Genomic DNA, 18,709 nt, shown 5'->3' on the forward strand with positions numbered 1-18,709 from the left:
TACATTTTGACATCCCTGTACTCAAAATGTTTTGAGTCTCAGCATCATGACCAAACATTGTCACAAGGAGGCGGAGTCACTCTGAAGGGCAAAATGCACCGCCTGCCGCCACATGGAGGCAGATGTGCTAAGCGGCACATGGCCTGCTGTGTGGTCTGAGGCTTAATTTGGGATTAAGGCTCAGGATGTTACAGATTACCACACTCCACGTTAGACCTTCTGTGTCCAGACAGCCCTGCATGGTTGGATGAACTTTTATCTGCGATGGGTTACAGCAAGTCAATATCGCAGCTGAGGCCGCCACATCCAATCAGAGGCGGCAGCCCGTTGTTTGTCAGCGTGAGGTATTCCACGAAAGCATTTCTTTGACTAATTCACAACTGATCTTAATTTAAAGACTTATCAGATTGTATGCTTTGTTTTGCTGGTCTTGTTTAGCTCCTCCCTTCAAGTAGACTTTGCAGATATAGTGGTCAAAAGGTGTCTATTATACACAAAAAAATGTCCTGGCTGGTCCACCAGCATCACAGAATGTTAAATCGTTTGAAGCAAGGTCGCTGTGGACAACAGAGATGTTATTCCCCTCAATAAAAGCTATGTAAAACTTTTTAAAGGTAAAGGATTTCCAGAAATGCGATAAGACCAATGTTGATTCAGCATGTGGGTCAGGGAATCTCACACACACACACACACACACACACACACACACACACACACACACGGACGCACGCACGCACGCACGCACACAGACTGAGGGCAAACTGCCAGCTGCCCCTGTATTTCTCTGTCCTCATCCATATTTGATGTTCCTCATTAAAAGTTGATCACGGAAACACTTGTGCACGCTGACGTTTCTTCTACGTCTTCTTCCACGCCCTTAGACCTGCATTCGTGGTTGGAAAAGCCAAATACAATGCTCATGTGTCAAACGTCTCATTGGCTAATTGAGGCAAACGGAAGCCTGATGCGAGCGGAGGAGCTGAGTCATTGTTGAGTTCCACTAAGAAAGTTACAACCTTCATTGGATGTCAACATGTCCTTTGCATTTAAGTTCAACATCTATTGCAAAAAAGGAATCAGCAGTAGCCCTTAATTACATGAAAATACTACATAATATCACATAAACTCATGGAATACAATGGTATTTTCTAAGATATAGGTATCCACAGTAAGTGTACTTGCACCTGAAGTTGTGCGCTTTAAGTTTCACTCATTGCATGCGTTGCAGCGACAAAACTTGCACTTGCTACTCTAGTTCCATTTGACCGTTGAATCCAGTACTGTTACTTGAAAATGTCATTGTAATATTGATGTAGTTTTAGCAGTGCAGGGTTTTTTAATGTAATGCAGCACTTAATAATTGAATATTTTTCCGTAAGTGGTTTCATGCAAGTACTTCCACGTGTTCCTGCACTGTGCTGTCAAGCTATCTGTGCTAACAAGCTGTCCCTCTCCTCCCTGCTATTGATTGGCTTAGTGACAAGGGTTCTGGGTTTGGTGCCGTCGTTCATGCAGAGTAAACACCCACACGCCGTCCCATCAATTCTGCAGAAGGTCACAGTCCTACACATGCACACATCTTTGCTATTTGACTGTTTGACAGTGCAAATATCAAGACTCGTGCACACTTACAGGTGCGTGGAGATTTGAGCACTGGTCCGTGCAAGTGTTTAACCCGTTTTGTGTTTGCTCCGCAGAACCGCAGCTGAAGGGCATCGTCACGCGACTCTACTGTCGACACGGCTTCTACCTCCAAATGCTGCCGGACGGCACCATGGAAGGCACAAAGGACGAAAGCAGCTCCTTCTGTAAGTCATGTGATTAAGATGTGTGTCAGTAAACTAATCTCCGCTGCTTCCAAGCGATAGTTACAAGGGACTTCCTGCCAGCAGGCTCGTATATCGGAGTAGGAAGGCGCATCATAACGCCGCCATGCTTCCTTGGGTTGATTCACTCCGGGATCAATCAGGCTGAAAATGTATCCACACTTGGCAAGGTGCTGTGTGCCAACAGCAGCTAAATGGGCTCATGTTCCTATGATGTAATACCTCATACATGTGAGGAAGTCAAGCGTGTATTTCTCACTATTTGAACTGGAAGTGTGCACACATCCTTGTGCATGGCAAAAACATCACATCCTCGACTCCCTGGACTCTCTCCAAGCCTGCCAGAGAGATCAGTATTGTATTATGGGATAGCTCTGATGTGGCGACACAGCGTTTTCTGTCAGAACACTGATTTAGACAGAAAACATGAAGTTAGCACAATTCTGGGATTTACAGCCCTGCGGGAGGGGCAACGGCCGCCTGCATGAAATTTACACTCAGGCAATTCATTAAATGTGTGACTTTTTTGGCAGTGGCGCCACTGTTTGTCCTCTTTACATGATGCAAATATTGGCAGGTTGCCGTTTGCTGCAACATTTACATTTGGTCAAGTGGACTAACAAGCTAATTGTGAAGCTTTAACAACCTTGCACTGGATCATCTTGTTGGAATCCCTAAAATTGTGCTCCCGGAAGCGAGTTCCTTCAGGTTGCAATCAGGGGTTATCGTGCTGCCAAAATGTCGAAGTGGAGTGATTGTGTCTGATGATTGAGAGGCTGCAGTTGAGCAGGAAAGCTTTAACTTTTCAAGGAACGTCTCAGAAACTCCCAGAAAAAATAACCGATATTGCATGGGAATCATTCAGGTGTCTGACAGTGGGCATCAATCAACGCACTGCAAAAACAGACTTTTATTGTGGGGTTTTGTGTCGTGACGCCAGCCGGCCTCGCCACACTGACACAAACAATCCCGTCGTCAGGGGGCAGGAGCATGGAGCAACAGGGAGGGAACCGGACACATGTCAGAATCTCTTATTGTCACCTGCCCTCCTGGTTCTCCTGAACCTGATCAGTTGAGGCGAGACACTGACAAAACGGCCCTGAAGGACAGCATAGGCATTTCATAGAGGAGGTCATTTAAAAAACTAAGGCTAGTAGTAGTCTATCATTTCTGTCCCAAGATGCTTGAGGTAGCTGGGGTCAGAAGTCGGTCAAAAACAGGTTAAACAGGAGAAAAACTGTCACAAACGCTGCCGAAAAGATGTGCGAATACAATGTGGGAGCACAAAGCAAAGGGAAAAGAAGAAAGGAGAGAGGAAAAGCGAGATTAGGCTGATGAAAGCCATATTGACTCTCAGCGTGTAGATCAGAAAGCCACAAGGAGCGGCGTCATCCTCGGACTTTTATCCTCTTTAATTAGCGTCTCCCGCTGTTGGAAGGAAATGTTATTTATCTGTCTCTTCGCACGGGAACAACTCTCTCTCTCTTTCTCTTTCCATCTGGCTTGCTTTGTCTGACTCTCCCCCAGCGCTTGATAACACTCCTTCACACGGCACAAGACGAAGGAAAGAGAGAGGGACCAATCAAAGAGTTCGAGTGTGTGCGCCACGGTCGTGAGCTAAGAAGGGCGAGGCAGCACAAGTGGCCTTGTGAGGGTGAGAGCTTGAGGAAAACCAAACGAGGGGAAGTGAGGGCAGCGTGAGATGGGGTAGCTGATGCGTATAAAAGAATAGAAGAGAATACCGTTATTGTCATTGCAATACACTTGACTGTACAGGGCAAGCGAATGAGGTTTGGTGCGTATGATAAAAAAGACAATACAGGAAGCAAGTGGAATTAGTGCAACATGGCTGTGCAGGACATTAATCAATAACGACATAAGTAAAACAGCGCAGACATAGCGATGTCCAAAAGAAAACTAAACTGCAGTTCATCCATTAGAGGGCGGTTCAGAATGACAAGCGAGGGAAGATGGATAACGTCATAGAGAAATCGTTAAAGGAGATGGGGGGAGGGTACGTTAAACAAGAGCAGAGTGGAGGTACTCATCTTCTTCTTCGTTAGTCATTGACCACTGGGGAAATCAGACCACGTCATCTGGTCTTCAACTGCGATTTCTTACAGCTCGCCGACGATTAAAGATGGTTTGATTTGTTTGTCGATGGAAGTCAAAGACAGCTCTGTCACGCAAAGTGTCGGCTGGCTGATCCCTGAGCTGTGCTTGTGTCTTGTTCCAATATCTACTGTATGTGTGGAGTCTTACTGAAGACGTGTAGTGAAGGTGACCATATATGGGAGTGAAGTAGTTTTCCAGCATAAACAGACTGAAGGATGCAGACCAAAAATATAGAAATGAGATCCAAGGCCGCCTCTAAAGCATCGGTACACCTTAACAAGGCATCAAACCCAACCAAAACTGCTCAGAGGTGCAAGACTGTGGCAATTCCAAGGCTATTTTTAGCTGGATTTTGGGGTGTTTTTAACGTGTCCTTTCATAATTTCAACTAATGAGCTAAACACGTCCAAGGATGACTACGGTATAATCCTCTTTTCATCCCAAACAAAGACAAACTTTGTTGCACAATTCTAAACATCTTAACTTTGTGCTGCTGCTCCTCCTTTGCCCCCCTTCTTCCCCCGGCATCCAATCTCCCTCCACTTTCTCCTTGTTTATTTATTGTCTCCATGATCTCCAGCCCTCAAATTGACTCGCGGGATTGATTTGGCACCACCCTCCTTCCTCCCTTCTCTCATTTCCTTTCCTTGGGGAGTGACAGAAAAACAAAAGTTTTGATAAATATTTTTTGGAGGGGAGAATCAAATTGAATAAAACAGAGAGAGGAGGTGCTTGTGGGGAATCAACATAATGATCGGTGCTTTTATTACTCAGAAATAGTTATGGTGATGGGTGTGATAGCAAAGTCCTTTTTGATTGCGGGATGAAAAAGAACTGTTTAAACCTGAAGAGGGGTGCTTAAAATTGAACCAACATGACTTTGTACTTTTGAGATGGTGTGTTTCAGTGAAATATGAACATTTCCCTCCAAGACACCCAACTGGAAGTAGGCAGAAAGTTGCATACATTCACAAACTTTCTTTTCTCCCTCGTGTGGCTAACATTGACTTTCTGTCTTCATCCATTATGTTGGCAGAACTCCTTATTTAAAATTGATTTGAAACTGGCCTGTATTAAATTTTTCATTTCCACAAGAATTCCTTCACCCATCCATCATTTTAGCATGCACACGCATAATTAGTCATTGACAAAATGCATAGCACCGGTGCTGCTATTGATGTTCACTCTCGTGCATGTGATTCCAAGGCGGCCTTTGAATGATCCTGGTGAAAATAAACAGGAAGCGAAACCGCGACGTGGTGTCAAAATGAGGATTTAGTGAGGTGCATTGCCAAATGTGGCTCCAGTGGGAATGAGCTCCAAGCGAGTTCAAGAGGTCATTTTCTAATGAAGTGTCCTCCTAATGCTCTCTACTGTGATTTGGTCTCTTTTGGCTGCGTGTCCACCTGGGGAATTCTGTCAGTGCCGGGTCGACGTGACCTCTAACGGCCCGAGCCACTAGATTTTTAATTCCTCCTAATCCCACCGTCCCACGTCCTCCTCTTGCTGCTTATTCCCAATGTGAGACACAACAGGAGAAATTCACCCATTCTTTTGTCTTTGTGTGTTTTCAACAGTGCAGTTCAACTTGATTCCTGTGGGCCTCCGGATAGTTGCCATCCAGAGCACTAAGACGGGGCTCTACGTGGCCATGAACAGCGAGGGCTACCTCTACACTTCGGTATGGACCTCCTATTCAAACATGAATACAGTCCAATTTGAATCAAATAACCAGGTTTCATTTGGAACTGATGAAGCAAATATGTAAAGTCGTTTTGCGTAGGTTTGTCTTTCAAAAGACATAACACAATGAACCTACTTCACGAAGAGGCCAGGAGTAAACAAATGAAACTGAATGAGCTCACTAAATTTGTCCTTGAACATATTCTGCAAGGCTTGGACCATTCCCCCTCCCTGGAGAGAGTTAAACCCCTCCTATAGAGGTTATACTGGCTGTATAGGCTTTCTTCGAACAAAAGGGAAGGTGACCCATTTTTTTAGCACATCAGGGAAAGGACCCTTGCTGAAAAGTTTTGAGAAAATCCCTCTGAGTCAGATGAGGGGAGGGGGCGGGCGCTTTACCTCACCTTAAATGACCTGCTTGGCTCTTATTCATTGCTAAATATGAGTGAACGACAGAGGGACAGACTGTCGGAAAAAAACATTTGAAAGGCAGATTTTTTTCCTTTAGAGTCTGGAGAGGGTCGATGTGTTATGCTATGTGCAAGTGGCATGAAGGCGGGGATTTTATATTTTAGCAAGCCCAGAGTAGGCAAAATACAGCACCAAAACAAAGCTTGCATGCGCCATAAATCCAAAAAAGCTTTGTGCTCCGGCTCTGCATTGCAGGTAAAGGAGTGATCGGTCCGAGCGGAAAAGGGTGGCCATCCGAGCAGTGCAACCTCATTAAGGTAAAGGTTACGCTGCGAAAATATACTGTCCTGTTGGCCACAGCACTCCGGGCTCGATATCTTAACTACTGCGAGAAATGAGGGCACTATATAGATGACAGTTTGTCTGAGAGGTCGCTGTGTTGCACTCTTCTAGAGTTGCTTCTTTAGCAGGCAGAGTAACAAATTCGGTACTGAAGTGGGTATTCACATTGGACCCTTCGCTATATGCCAAGAACAATAAAAGATTTCGCCCGGCCATGAGAAAATTGAATAAATGAAAGAAATAAACAAGCAAGATATTTTTTTACTCCAGGGCTTCCTCACTTAAAAGGGCCGTATCCCACATTCATGTACAGCGAAACCTCGATTTTCATTATTAATTTGTTCCAAAAGGTCAGACGAAAACCGAAATGTATGAAATCCCATGCAATTTTGGCCATAGGGAATAATGTAAACCCAATTAATCCGTTACAGACGCCAAAAAATATTAACAATAAATATGTTTTATAGAGAAAAAATAGTTTTACATGCAAGATAATTAGAAATGATGCATGAAATGGCTTAAGGAACATTTAATGTCACTTTTAGCTTTATTGAAAACTCTTGTTGGGAAGACTCTGCGAGGAGCAGAGAGGCAGGAGAGGACGGCATCCACACCAACAACTTCTCAACATCGCAACATTAGTTTCCTTCCTTCTTTCTTCGCCAGGATGGAACTTATTGTTGATGCGTACATCCGGGAGAGATCAGCCACACGGACGCCACCTTCATACCTTGCGACAAGTTTTTCCTTGAATTCAATGGTGTTTCTCACCTTCTTTATCCAATTGCTGGCACTTAATGTCTCAAATGACAAATGCCAGCGGGACCACAGGATCAGAGGCTTGCCAACTGGAGTGAGGAACGAAGGCAGACGTGAAAACGAAAGCTCCATCCTCAGCATCGAGAATGTCCAAGAATGCACGGACATCGACTTTGTGCTCACTCAACAAAATGCCACACTGTCGTGACTCGGCAACCCCACAACATACGACCTGTATGCAACACTCTGCACTTTGGCCCCATGGTGGCTTATTTAGTGGTCGCACTCAATAAAAAATGCATCGTGAAAGTGGGTCAACAACGAGTAGGGGGCTTTGTTTGGGCATTCGATTCCGCTGAATGATACAGCACAGGCCAAACGGACTAGTTTATGTAATATTCTCTCTATCGTTTAACTTAGTATCACGAGATTTGGTGTCAGGTGTGCGATCCGAGATGGATGAATGAACAAGCAATGCTGCCATCGCACAGTAAAATATTGGACATGGCTACACAGCTTGCTTGAGCTTACATTGAAGCCATCTTTTATTCTACATTTTGCACACAACATTGCGAAAGCTATGGGAGCCCTGCAGGGACAAAAGAGACTGCCACCGCTTTAACGATAACTGTATATTCAGGACAATACATTACACATACCCTGAGGCGATTCTAGAGTCTGTTGGGGTCCTAGGCAAAAAGTCAAAAGGGGCCCCTTTGCATAGCACCACTGCCGTAAAAGTTCAAAGGTTGTCAACCTTCGGGGCCTTGCCTGGCGGCAAGCACATACCTATGTGTAAAATCGATACGCGCCGTATTGTATGATAACCAAGACAGTGTACAAGACCAGAGGCAAAATTTGGTGAAATTTTCAATTGAAAATTGAATCATACAAAAACAGGGCTGTTTGAAAGCAGAGGTTTCACTGCATATGTTGTACTGTTGTTCTACATGGTGTGGGAGTACCATATTGTGAAGTTGGTGTGTTTTTAATTTATCCCTGGTTTCATTATACAGTAGACGCCCCTACAACGTAAATAATCCATTCCGAGAACGTTTACGTTATAGGGTTTTTACGTTATACAAAGAGTAAAATACATGTAAATAGCCTAATCCGTTCCAAGATCTTCCCAAACTCTTCCTTTGGCCCTTCAAAATATTCAAAGTCCATCAAATATGGTGGGAAAATATAAGAAAAGGTTAGCATAAACATAGTAGAGTAACATTCCAATATAAAATAAGGTAATAAATAAGATTACTGTAAATGAATAAAACTGAAAAACAAAAACAATCAACTAGTTTAGGGGCGACTACGATGAGGAAGGGAGGTTGAAGGGAGAAGCCTGTCTCTCACACAAACTCACGTACGCGCCGTATAAGTCAGCCAATGAGATGAGAGCGTAGGCGGTGCCCCGATATTTGGCCAATGAGAGCGTGAAGCGTCAGAAGGCGTCACCTAATGTACTCTGTTAGTCAGGGAAAATGTTTCCCTCTCTCTGTCGCGCGACCTATTCAAATCGAATTTCTGAACTTGCACCGACTTCACGCTTTACGTTATATGGAATTTCTTACGTAAAACGATGCAAAAACTTTACATAAATTCTTTACGTTCAGTGGAATTTACGTAAAAGGAGGTTTACGTTATGCGAGGTACTACTGTACTACTCCTAAATCTTGTTGGGTACGGTTAGGTACGAAAACTTCTCGAGATTTCCACGAGGAAAGTCCACGTATGGCAGCACATGTCAGCCAAAAGGAGAAGAATTCAGATTTCCAATGTAGACAACCTTGGACTGGAGTATTGAGTACTGGAGTATGGAGTATTTTTTTGTTTGTTTTAATCAAACTGACTACAGTGCCACACTGGGATCCAATATCATTGTAAAAGCCCCTGAAAAGAGCAGGATAGGGCCCCTTTAAATCCTGATGGATAGTAGTAAAAAGAAGCCAACAAATGTAAATGTACATTTTATAAATAATAATCTTTGTGTTCAGGTGCTGCACGCCCCATGCGAACCAGCAAATGTAGTTTGTGTCATTGCTTGCAAACACGAGGTGAATTATTGAACACTTCCCTCTCGCAACATCGCACTCAGATTAAAGAGATACTACAACAACCAAGATGCTCCTTTTAATGCTCGGTTGTTGTTGAGCACAAGGCGCAAAGTACTAGAAAAGAGAGGAAAAAAACAAAAAACATGTCTTCCGTGGTGAAAGCTCAGGGTGGATTTGTTGTTTTGCACATGACAAAAACCTAGAGGCTCCTCTGAGCACTTTGTGGCACTTTTAAGACTAGGTGGGATGCTAGAAGCAGGCGTGATGGATTGACAAGTTTGTGGTCCCACTGGGAGCTATGACAGTCACCATCTTTGCTTCGCCTTCGTTCCCTGTCGCCCCGTTATCAAACCATTTGTGTCAGCTGGACTGTGCTGTGCTTCATTTTTTCCTCCATAAGTGTTTCCCTGTCTACATGTTCCTCTTATCTGCTGTCCTTGTTCTTTCCGCTGGACCTCTATGCCATTCAGTCCTGTCGCATTCAGCGCAAATGCTGGTGTAAACCCCTCATTGTGCACATAATGGACCTCTGCACACCTGTGGACACCCTCCCGAAAATGACTTCCTGGTAAAAATAGTGCTCAGCTGAGGATGCAGTGGCCCATTTTATTAGCCGTGTGGTGCGGAAAAGCCTCTTGGGCAGAGATGTGGAGATGATGTGCTTCTACTGCTGCTACTCTGTGTCTGCGCGTGCGTGCGTGCGTGCGTGCGTGCGTGCGTGCGTGCGTGCGTGCGTGCGTGCGTGCGTGCGTGCGTGCGTGCGGATGTGTGTGTCTACAGTATGTGTGGTGCAATCACGCTGCCTTGAACTGTAGGAGAACGGCACACACAGACACACACTTTCTCCCGTGTTCAATTTGGCTTCCCTCCACATCCCCACAAGGCCACATGTGCAGTCAGGAATAAACAAAGAAAGCCAGGCAGACATAATTGGGCCAGACCAATACCGGGGTCTCCACTAGCGATGCTTACCAAAACTCGTTACCATTATGGTACCGGTGCCGACGTAAACAGTAGCAACCAGACCAAAAAATCGGTGCCTCATTCTGGTGCACTGAAAATGAAGTACAGTATATATAATATGAAAATGAGTTCTGTTTTTTCTGCCCTTACTGATTTAAATGGTAATTTCACAAGTCATATGCACAATGTTTAAAAACTATAAAGTCACACAGTAACAGTATTTGTATCCCCAAAATAGCTCCAAAAGATGCACAGCTTTAATTTTCGGAGCCTCACACTTTCTCCTGCCTTTGTTATCTCTGGCATTATTCCTCCCCTGATAGTCTTCCACTTCCATTATCTCCTATGCTGCTTTTTTCCAGGGACAGGCAGTAATTTAAGCAATTTTTTGTGGCCCTCTCCCAGCTGAGGGTGCACCCACACGAAAACAGGGAACACCTCCTCTCACACGAGCCAAGGAAAGGGTGGTGGAAACCCCACACACACACACACACACACACACACACAAATACGAGGCTGTATTGTTGGGATGGAGGAACGAGGCGTGAGTTTTACATTCACCCTAAAATGCCGCAGGAGGATCCAAAAGCTGCCTCCCCGCTGCTTAGGACAAGACTTACAGCTGTCCCAAAAGAGCTGAGAGGGCCAAGCCCTATTCTGCATTCCAATCAGTGCTAACAATCCATAAAAACACACACACACACACACACACACAAACAAGGTCGTACACAAACACACTTGAGGAAGCTGTACTTGCAAGGTAGACTAGAAAAGGACAAAGGACTCACACGTGTGTAATTTATTACACATTGTTGGACTTAATAAATAAATCTCCCGCCGTGTCATGTTTCCAGCAAAGTTAATAGGGATGGATGGGTCCTCTGTGATATGTAGTGAACACATCCATCATCCAAAACAAAAACACAAGATGCTTTTTACAGCATGGATGCTGGAACATGCTCTTTTCATGCATGTCTAAATCCTGACACGTTTCATACTTTATATTGACTTTTGGATGTACAGTAGTTTATTTCCAAATAAATACTAAAAAAATCTTAGATCTTAAATCTTAAAACCATGATCTGCTATTGCTCTGACCTTTGACTAGCCAAAGCCAATGCATTATGCAATAACATCGTTCTAAAATGTTTTAGGTAAAAGCGACAGCTGGATAGTAGGATAGGTGCATTATACACACACATACACACCTGACAGGTGGAAAATTGGCAATTAGTTGTCTCCTCCGATAAACTCTTTAACAGTCTTTTTACAATAGGGCCTGAGAGGACACACACCTCCTTTTCAGTGACCTTCCTTCTCATCCTCCCCATCAAATCACAACCCGCTCGTTTTTTCCTTCGAGTCAGCACCCTTGTTTTTCCCTTTTCCTCTGCCCTCTTTTCCTTCACTTTTCCTCTCTTCAAGAGCCAGACAACCCCAGTCCCCCAACACACACACACACACACACACTCCAGAAAATGCCCTCTGATCGACCACCACTATCCTAACGTCCCCTCTGTTATGTCCTCCTCTCGTGTGGCGGACACATGTGGCCCGCAGGAAGGAGATGAGAGGAAATGTGACGGATGGATGAAGCGTCAGAGGAGGGGGAGGTGAGAGGGAGAAATAGCAGATGAAGCAAAAGGAGGAGAGGGGAAGAGCCATATTGGGAGGGGCTTTGGAAAATCCCCAAATGCACGGCGAGGGTCTGCTAGTCAAGGTGAGGAGCAGAGGACGTCCCTCCTCTGCTTCTTGGTCCTCATGCGCATCCTCCAGCTGTTCTCATTACCGCATGGCATGAGTGTGTGTGTCTCCACTGCTCAGCATATACAGTACTTTATGTATGACAGGCTTATTTCAATATATATATATATATATATATATATATATCAGAAAATTTCTTCACTACATGCAACAGCATGTTGATTGGGAAACACCTCCAATTATGACGTTTTGGTTGGATCTAAGACTCAGAAATTAGAAGGACTATTTTCTTGGATGTAGTAATAAATCTAATGTCTAAGGCTATAAATCTCAACACATATAACACAAGTCTGAACGTGCCCCATTGATGCTGTGAAATGTGTCCGCCCCAGAATGAACCCGTTGCTGCCTGATGGCGACTTCCAAGTGAAGTCGCTCACTCTTTGTCAGTGGCGCAGCCAGAAATGTTTAATCAGGGTGGGCAAGGTGAGACCATTCCTCACATAGGGATGGCAATACGTTGATACCTGAAATGTCTAGATGGCCATCGGGGTGGCCGGAGAGTGACCAATGCTCCGCCACTGCTCTTTGTTGCATCCACTCAAGGAGCAATCCAGTTTTTTGCAGCCTAATGTCTGTTGACTTTGTGCAGAGGTCTTACATTGAATCAATCTACCAGCAGAGCACACAGGGAGCCGAATGGTTAATGGCAGTTGTGTGAACATGGCTGACGAATGTCTTCAGTTGTGTGTGTGTGTGTGTGTGTGTGTCAAAACCCTTGCCTACGTCCACAGCGTGACCCCTCATCATTATTGTGTCTCCTCCTTTTCGCTCTCTATTCCCTCTCTTCTGTCTTTGCAAGTGAGTGATGAGGCTGGCGATGCATCCATCTGTCACAGTTTGTGTGCGTGCACAGGTCACATGGTGCTGGCTGGGTGGCCTCTGCTATGCAGGTGCGCGTGAGGAGAAGCACACAACCCCGCAAACCTAGTTGTGTAACGATGGCGTGTTCTCAAATAGGTGAAAGTTGAGGGGAAGTTTCAACTAATACCTGCACGGTTTGGTGCATAAAAAAGTTGCACAGAAATGAGCGCATACAAAATGACGGCGTGGTAGCTGCCTGTGTTTGGAGCACCCCCTGCTGAACACAAGAGGAAGTGCGGCAGGTTTAATGGGCCTCACAGCTTCCATTTTATTATGATTATTATTATTTCGCGCAAGCTCTCATCAGCGATCCTGTTAGACGTTCAAGGTGACGAGGGTTGTCAAAGAGACCCTTGATTGTTTGCTGAGGAGGAAATGATGAAATCGGCGTGACGGCTCGTCTGAGTAAGAGCTCGGCAGACAGAGTCTGCATCTGTCCCCCGAGTACGTGCCCTGTGAGCAATGCCCCCTAAAATGAGTGTGTTGTCACACAAAGTAGCAGCAGCTGACGGCACCCTGTGGTGAGTCTGCGAGCAAAGTGATGAAGGCCTCATTAAATTATAACGTAATGTGGCTGCATAAGGCCTAACAGGGTACTATTTGAATTATTATTGCTCAAAAACTACCTAAACCCACAACATTAGGTACACCCGCACACTAATGAGATGCAATCCAAGTGTTTTGATTGATGGTGTCTGAGAGGTATAACAATGTGTTTGTCATTATGGTCGGCGTTGCGCAGCATGATAATGAGAACCTCCTAGACCTTGCCAATGCTTTTGTCCTTATTTTCAAGACAAATACAAGACACACACAAAGTGCTTACGCGGTTAACGATAGCAATCTGATTACACCTTCTGAGGAGAATTTCTCTGGCTGCTATTAGAGTTGAGCAAATGGGTGGGCGAAGAAATGAATGGCCGCCTGACTGAATGGACGTGTAATTAAAGAATGTGCGATACAGTCAGTGTAATGGGCATGTTTATGTGCGTTACAATGGATAACAGGTTTACTGTCGCTGACAAGCAGCGAAGGAGGGAGAGGAGACGGAGGATGAAGAGAGCAGAAGGAAAAGAGAGAGAGTGAAGTCCTTATTCAGGCCTTTTCTGCTCACCCGTCACATCAAGGCTCCAAATCAATCCTGCAAATTGGTTTGTTCCCCGACAAGGTTACAAAATGATGGAGGGATGCGGGTGGAGGGGATGAAGTGAGAAAGGATAGACAGAATGTGGCAAACGGAGGAAGGAGGGGGGTTTGCATGGGGTGTCCCAGTGTTGACGTATTGTCGAATACAAGCGTGTAAATGTGTGTGTTTGTGTACCGAAGGCCAAAAGCGGGGTCGCTGGACCATAGCGGGGAATCGAAGGGAGGGTGGGCGAAAGATCCAGCTGAAGGTTGTTTGTTACAGGTAAACGCAAGCGGATGAAAAATGGCACAACAAGCTCAGAATCCCACTCCAGTAACCCTGTCATGATGAAATGTGGGCTCCATTTCCCCAAATTCCCCTATCCCAAATGTGTTATTCTTCACCTTTGACCATTTACATGTGTGTGTCTTTTTCAGGAACACTTCACGCCAGAGTGCAAGTTCAAAGAGTGTGTGTTTGAGAACTACTACGTCACCTACTCGTCCATCCTGTACAGACAGACGCAGTCGGGCCGGGCCTGGTACATTGGCATCAACCGGGACGGGCAGGTCATGAAGGGTAACCGTGTCAAGAAGACAAAGGGAGCCGCACATTTTCTACCTAAACTCATTGAAGGTAGATGGAAACAAAGCCTGTTTTTTTATTTCCTTGCGACAATTAAAACACTCTGTAATTGTGTCACCGTCTCGCCCTCTAGTGGCTATGTACAGGGAACCGTCCTTGCACGACGTTGCCGAGCAGAGTCCGCCCAGGAAGACGCCCAAAACCTCCAGTGACTCACCTGTGCTCCAGAATGGCAAAAAAGACCCTGAAACCAAAACAAAAACCTCTTCCTCCTAGCGCTTAGAAACAAAGGGGGATGGAAGGAAGCCACCAAAAGGACACCTGAACAGGGTTGCCAGATCTTATAACGAGACTTTTTGGCTGCCACAGTCGGTACCAAGCCTCAAAACAATATTTGCCGTCCACCTCCATGTCCGAGCCTCTGTGTGAACATAATCTGGGAAGCAATAACTCCAAGGAGAGGCGTCTCCACGCATCAGACACTGCGTTACGTAAGCTAGAAGGGAAGAACCAGATGCCTTCTTGCCATAACCACTGACTTTATCGATCCAGCACCCGAGTCTTCCTGGCTTTTCTCACAATGGGTGCAGTAGTGAAATGTTGTTTGGGTTTGACTGGTTCCCATCTGCTTCATCTTTCCATGCATTTCAGCAACCTTGACAGAAGCCCTGTGTGTGTGTGCGTGGGCGTGTGCGTGTGTGTGTTCCATTTACCACTGATGTGATTTGATGAATTTGTGACATGTACTCAATTTTCCACTCTGTGTTAATGGAGTTGATCAGAATCCGTCAACCTTTAAACGAGGAGCCTACAAGGCATCCTCTGTACACTGCGCACACATACACACACGTAATATGCATTCATTCCCTCACAAACACAAAAGAGGCAGGGGTGAATGTTTTGACTGGCGAGGAGGATTACAATTAGTATATGATACAATGATATACCAGATGGCTATATTTGTGCTTCATTCAATATGTTGATGACACGTTTGAAGCAAAATTGCATGACGGACGCAACAGACTGAGATGGCAACAAAAGTTGAATTACATAAAGGCCTATATGAAAGTCTACCCTGTATAGAATACTTCCCGTCATTCCCAAAATAATGGGCAAGTGCAATGTTGCTCAAGAAGCAACATTTCAAGGGTGTAATAAACAGAAAGAAAGATCTTTATTTTGACATAATATTTTGAATTCAGTTAACCCATTAAATATTTCCATTACTGTTACATTTGTGCCATGCCAGTAGGTGTTAACGATACTTTCACACCCCGCAGAAGCACTTAAACCTTAATTAAATGGCTAAATAGACCTCCAGGTTGCCATGTTTGACCAGTCATCCCCCATGGATCACAAAGTCCATTAAATGTTTGACTATTCCTCACAAAGTAATTACACAAATGTTTAATTAAACAAAGACGCTGCAAGAAGAGAATTAAGACCGTCATCAGATACTGCTTAGATGGCAGTCTGAAAGATTTAACTGTGATGGAAATAGAAAAAAAAAAAATACATCTCACATAGCCATAACTATTTGATTCTAAGGGCTGGGACATCTATGTTGCAATATTTTCTTATAAATGTTTGTTTTCACCGTTAACTTTAAATCAAGAAGCAAGAAGCTGTAAAGGGCTGATAGCAGCTTGTTGTGGTGTTGTTTGGGGCTCAGGACGGAACTTAGAAATAATAGAAATATAATATAAGTATAATATGTATCAATGTAATAATGATGTAAAATAGAAAGCATGCATTGATTTTTGAAGTTTAAAGGTTTGAGGTGGGATGCTTTGGGCAGGGCTACAGGAAAAAACATTACCTTTTGTTTGTTTTGATGCAAAAAAGAATAATAGCACATTAGCAACCTCTATGTGTTTTAAATGCTTTAAAACAGCAGTGGTCATTTCTGTTTGGCTCCAGGGCTCCCGCTGTTGTTGTGGAGTGCAACTAATTACACTCCATGTTAAACACTGTGGGTTTGCCATTGCTTTCAGAGGATGCAAAGGGAGGGGGAGTTTTAGCTATGGTGTGTGGATATGAACGGGGGTTAAACTCTAGAATTCGGAGGCATGCACCCGTCTCCTCCTCGGGGACTCCCTTGCCTCGGTCAATTCTCTCCATGCTTACTGAGCAGACTGCAGCGAGGGTCATCCCGGGCTGAGCAAGAGAGGCTGGCGCTCCTGGGGGAGTTCCACATCTCTAACATTAACCTGGTTGTTGTGCATGTGTGCGTGCGTGCGTGTGTGTGCGTGTGTGTGTTTAGGACCATATACAGGATGGTGAATCTTTGTGTGTGAGTTGAGGGAGAATCAATGAGCTGGAGTCCTTGGACAAAAAAACAATCAACACTATTAACAAGGTGCAGCCACCACCATGTCTGGGATGGGGGGAATGAAGTGGTGGAAGGGGAGGGCAGCTGCAGATTAATATTGATATCGAACACGTGTAAGCTTTTATTTTTCTTTGCCCTTTGTGTGTGTATGTGTGTGTGCATACATTACGTTGAGGTGGAGTCCCTTCACCACATCTGCAATGCAGCAGAAAACACACCAAAAAAAAGAGAGAGTAACGGGGGCAGGGAGGGGGAGCTCTGACAAAAGAGTGACGCTGTCCTCTCTGACTTTATTTTATTTTTAGACGTCAAGCTCGCCCCCATATGTGACTATACTGTATTATCATCATGATTATTATAACTAGCTATAGGGAGTAATGCAAAGTGATGGGACTGGCAGACGTTGGAGCACTATACCAGCACAGATGTGGTTACACGAGTGACCTTTACATACCTGCAACACAACACACACACACACACACACACACACCACACCATGGAGGGACTCCCAACCAAATGCAGCACAGAGTGTCATCAGTGTTTCAATGCAGTCCGTTTTACGTTTCTATTTAGTTTAAGAATATAATTGGGACTTTGCTGTTTGTTTTTTTTTAAGTGGTGGGGTTTTTTTTGCCCTCGAAGGTGGGTTGTAAGAAAAAGAAAAGCAAAAACCGTCTTCCTCGTCTTCCTCCTGATCTGCTCGAACCAACTGGCTGACCTCCTAACCTTTCACCTCATCAGCTGACTTAAACTGCACACCGTCTCTCATGCACCTTCTACCTTTAACGTGTATGAGTGATCCATCAATCTACGACGCATTATTTTTGTCGTTCTTTGTATTGCATGGACACTTGTGACAAAAAAAGAAAGACTTCCAGGAAATCATTGTCTTCCAAATGCAAAAAGAGCGCTTTAGTCTCCCAACTATCAAAGGTACAATGACACTATTTTTGTATACAACCACGCAAAAAAATATATATCTTTCTATAGAACCCATGCAGGGGTGGCATGTGTGCAACAGCTTCACCTGTTGCTCTGGAATGGAAAACCACTGCTGGACACCACCCAAAAAAAGAGCTGAGATGGACGACACACTGTGAAGGAGCAAAGGCGGGGCGGGTGGGTGGTCTTCCAGAGTCACAAAAGCGGGACAAGCTTGCATGCTCCAAATCATTTACTGGACACAAAGAAACAGTCTATGCCCTCTATTTACTCTTTAAACCCTTACCTTTCATGTGCAATATGATCTGCATTTATTTCTATGATAACTTACACAAAGTCAAGGGAGACATACTATTGGATATCATTGAATAAAACAACTAATATATTTGTATGATTGTAACACAAGTGGTCAGAGTGTTTTTTTATTGTGTCTTTTAATCTGATAAAAAAATGCTGTAACACAGACAAAAGAAATTACCAATATGACCTTGAAAGGGGGGTTTGGTGTCATTTAGCTGTGTCCCCAATTCAAGGTCTGTATCGTGCACAGTGTTTTTGGGGTGTTGAGGTCATGTGCCGTCCCAGTTTCAAAGGATCTTTGCGGCCTACAAATGCGCCCTTTTCAAACTATGTTCCTCAGTGTTCGAGACAATACTTCACGGCCTTCCCATACCTGTCAACCCTCCCGTTTTCACTACCATATTGTGCCCTTCTTTCCCGGCGGCCTCTCGGTTGAATAATTTCCTGTAGTTTAACTTTCATGAAAAAAAAAATTCGCTCCTGTTCAGCCGGAGCAGTACAGCTTCTGGTCTGCCTGGCAACAGTCAAAATACATTCTGTAACTGGTTAAGTCAGGCCTTCAAAATAAAAAAAAAGCACGGCAGCAAAATAAGACAGTGGCTGCGCGGTAGTTGTTTCTTTGTAAGCCCAGTTCTGGAAAATA

At 44.5% G+C, this 18,709-nt stretch overlaps 1 protein-coding gene across 1 annotated transcript in view; it reads left to right on the forward strand.

Annotated features, from left to right (window-relative positions):
- fgf11a (fibroblast growth factor 11a) overlaps positions 1 to 18,253 on the forward strand; it is a 39,878-nt gene extending 21,625 nt beyond the window's left edge. The window contains exons 2-5 of the mRNA XM_054753262.1: positions 1,698 to 1,808; positions 5,519 to 5,622; positions 14,345 to 14,543; positions 14,626 to 18,253. Coding sequence (XP_054609237.1) covers positions 1,698 to 1,808; positions 5,519 to 5,622; positions 14,345 to 14,543; positions 14,626 to 14,768 — 557 coding nt within the window. The 3' untranslated portion in view covers positions 14,769 to 18,253. The remainder of the gene's footprint in view (positions 1 to 1,697; positions 1,809 to 5,518; positions 5,623 to 14,344; positions 14,544 to 14,625) is intronic.
- The last annotated feature ends 456 nt before the right edge of the window (positions 18,254 to 18,709 follow it).

The sequence above is a fragment of the Dunckerocampus dactyliophorus genome, chromosome 15 (genome assembly GCF_027744805.1).
Source record: "Dunckerocampus dactyliophorus isolate RoL2022-P2 chromosome 15, RoL_Ddac_1.1, whole genome shotgun sequence".
Classification (NCBI taxonomy): domain Eukaryota; kingdom Metazoa; phylum Chordata; class Actinopteri; order Syngnathiformes; family Syngnathidae; genus Dunckerocampus; species Dunckerocampus dactyliophorus.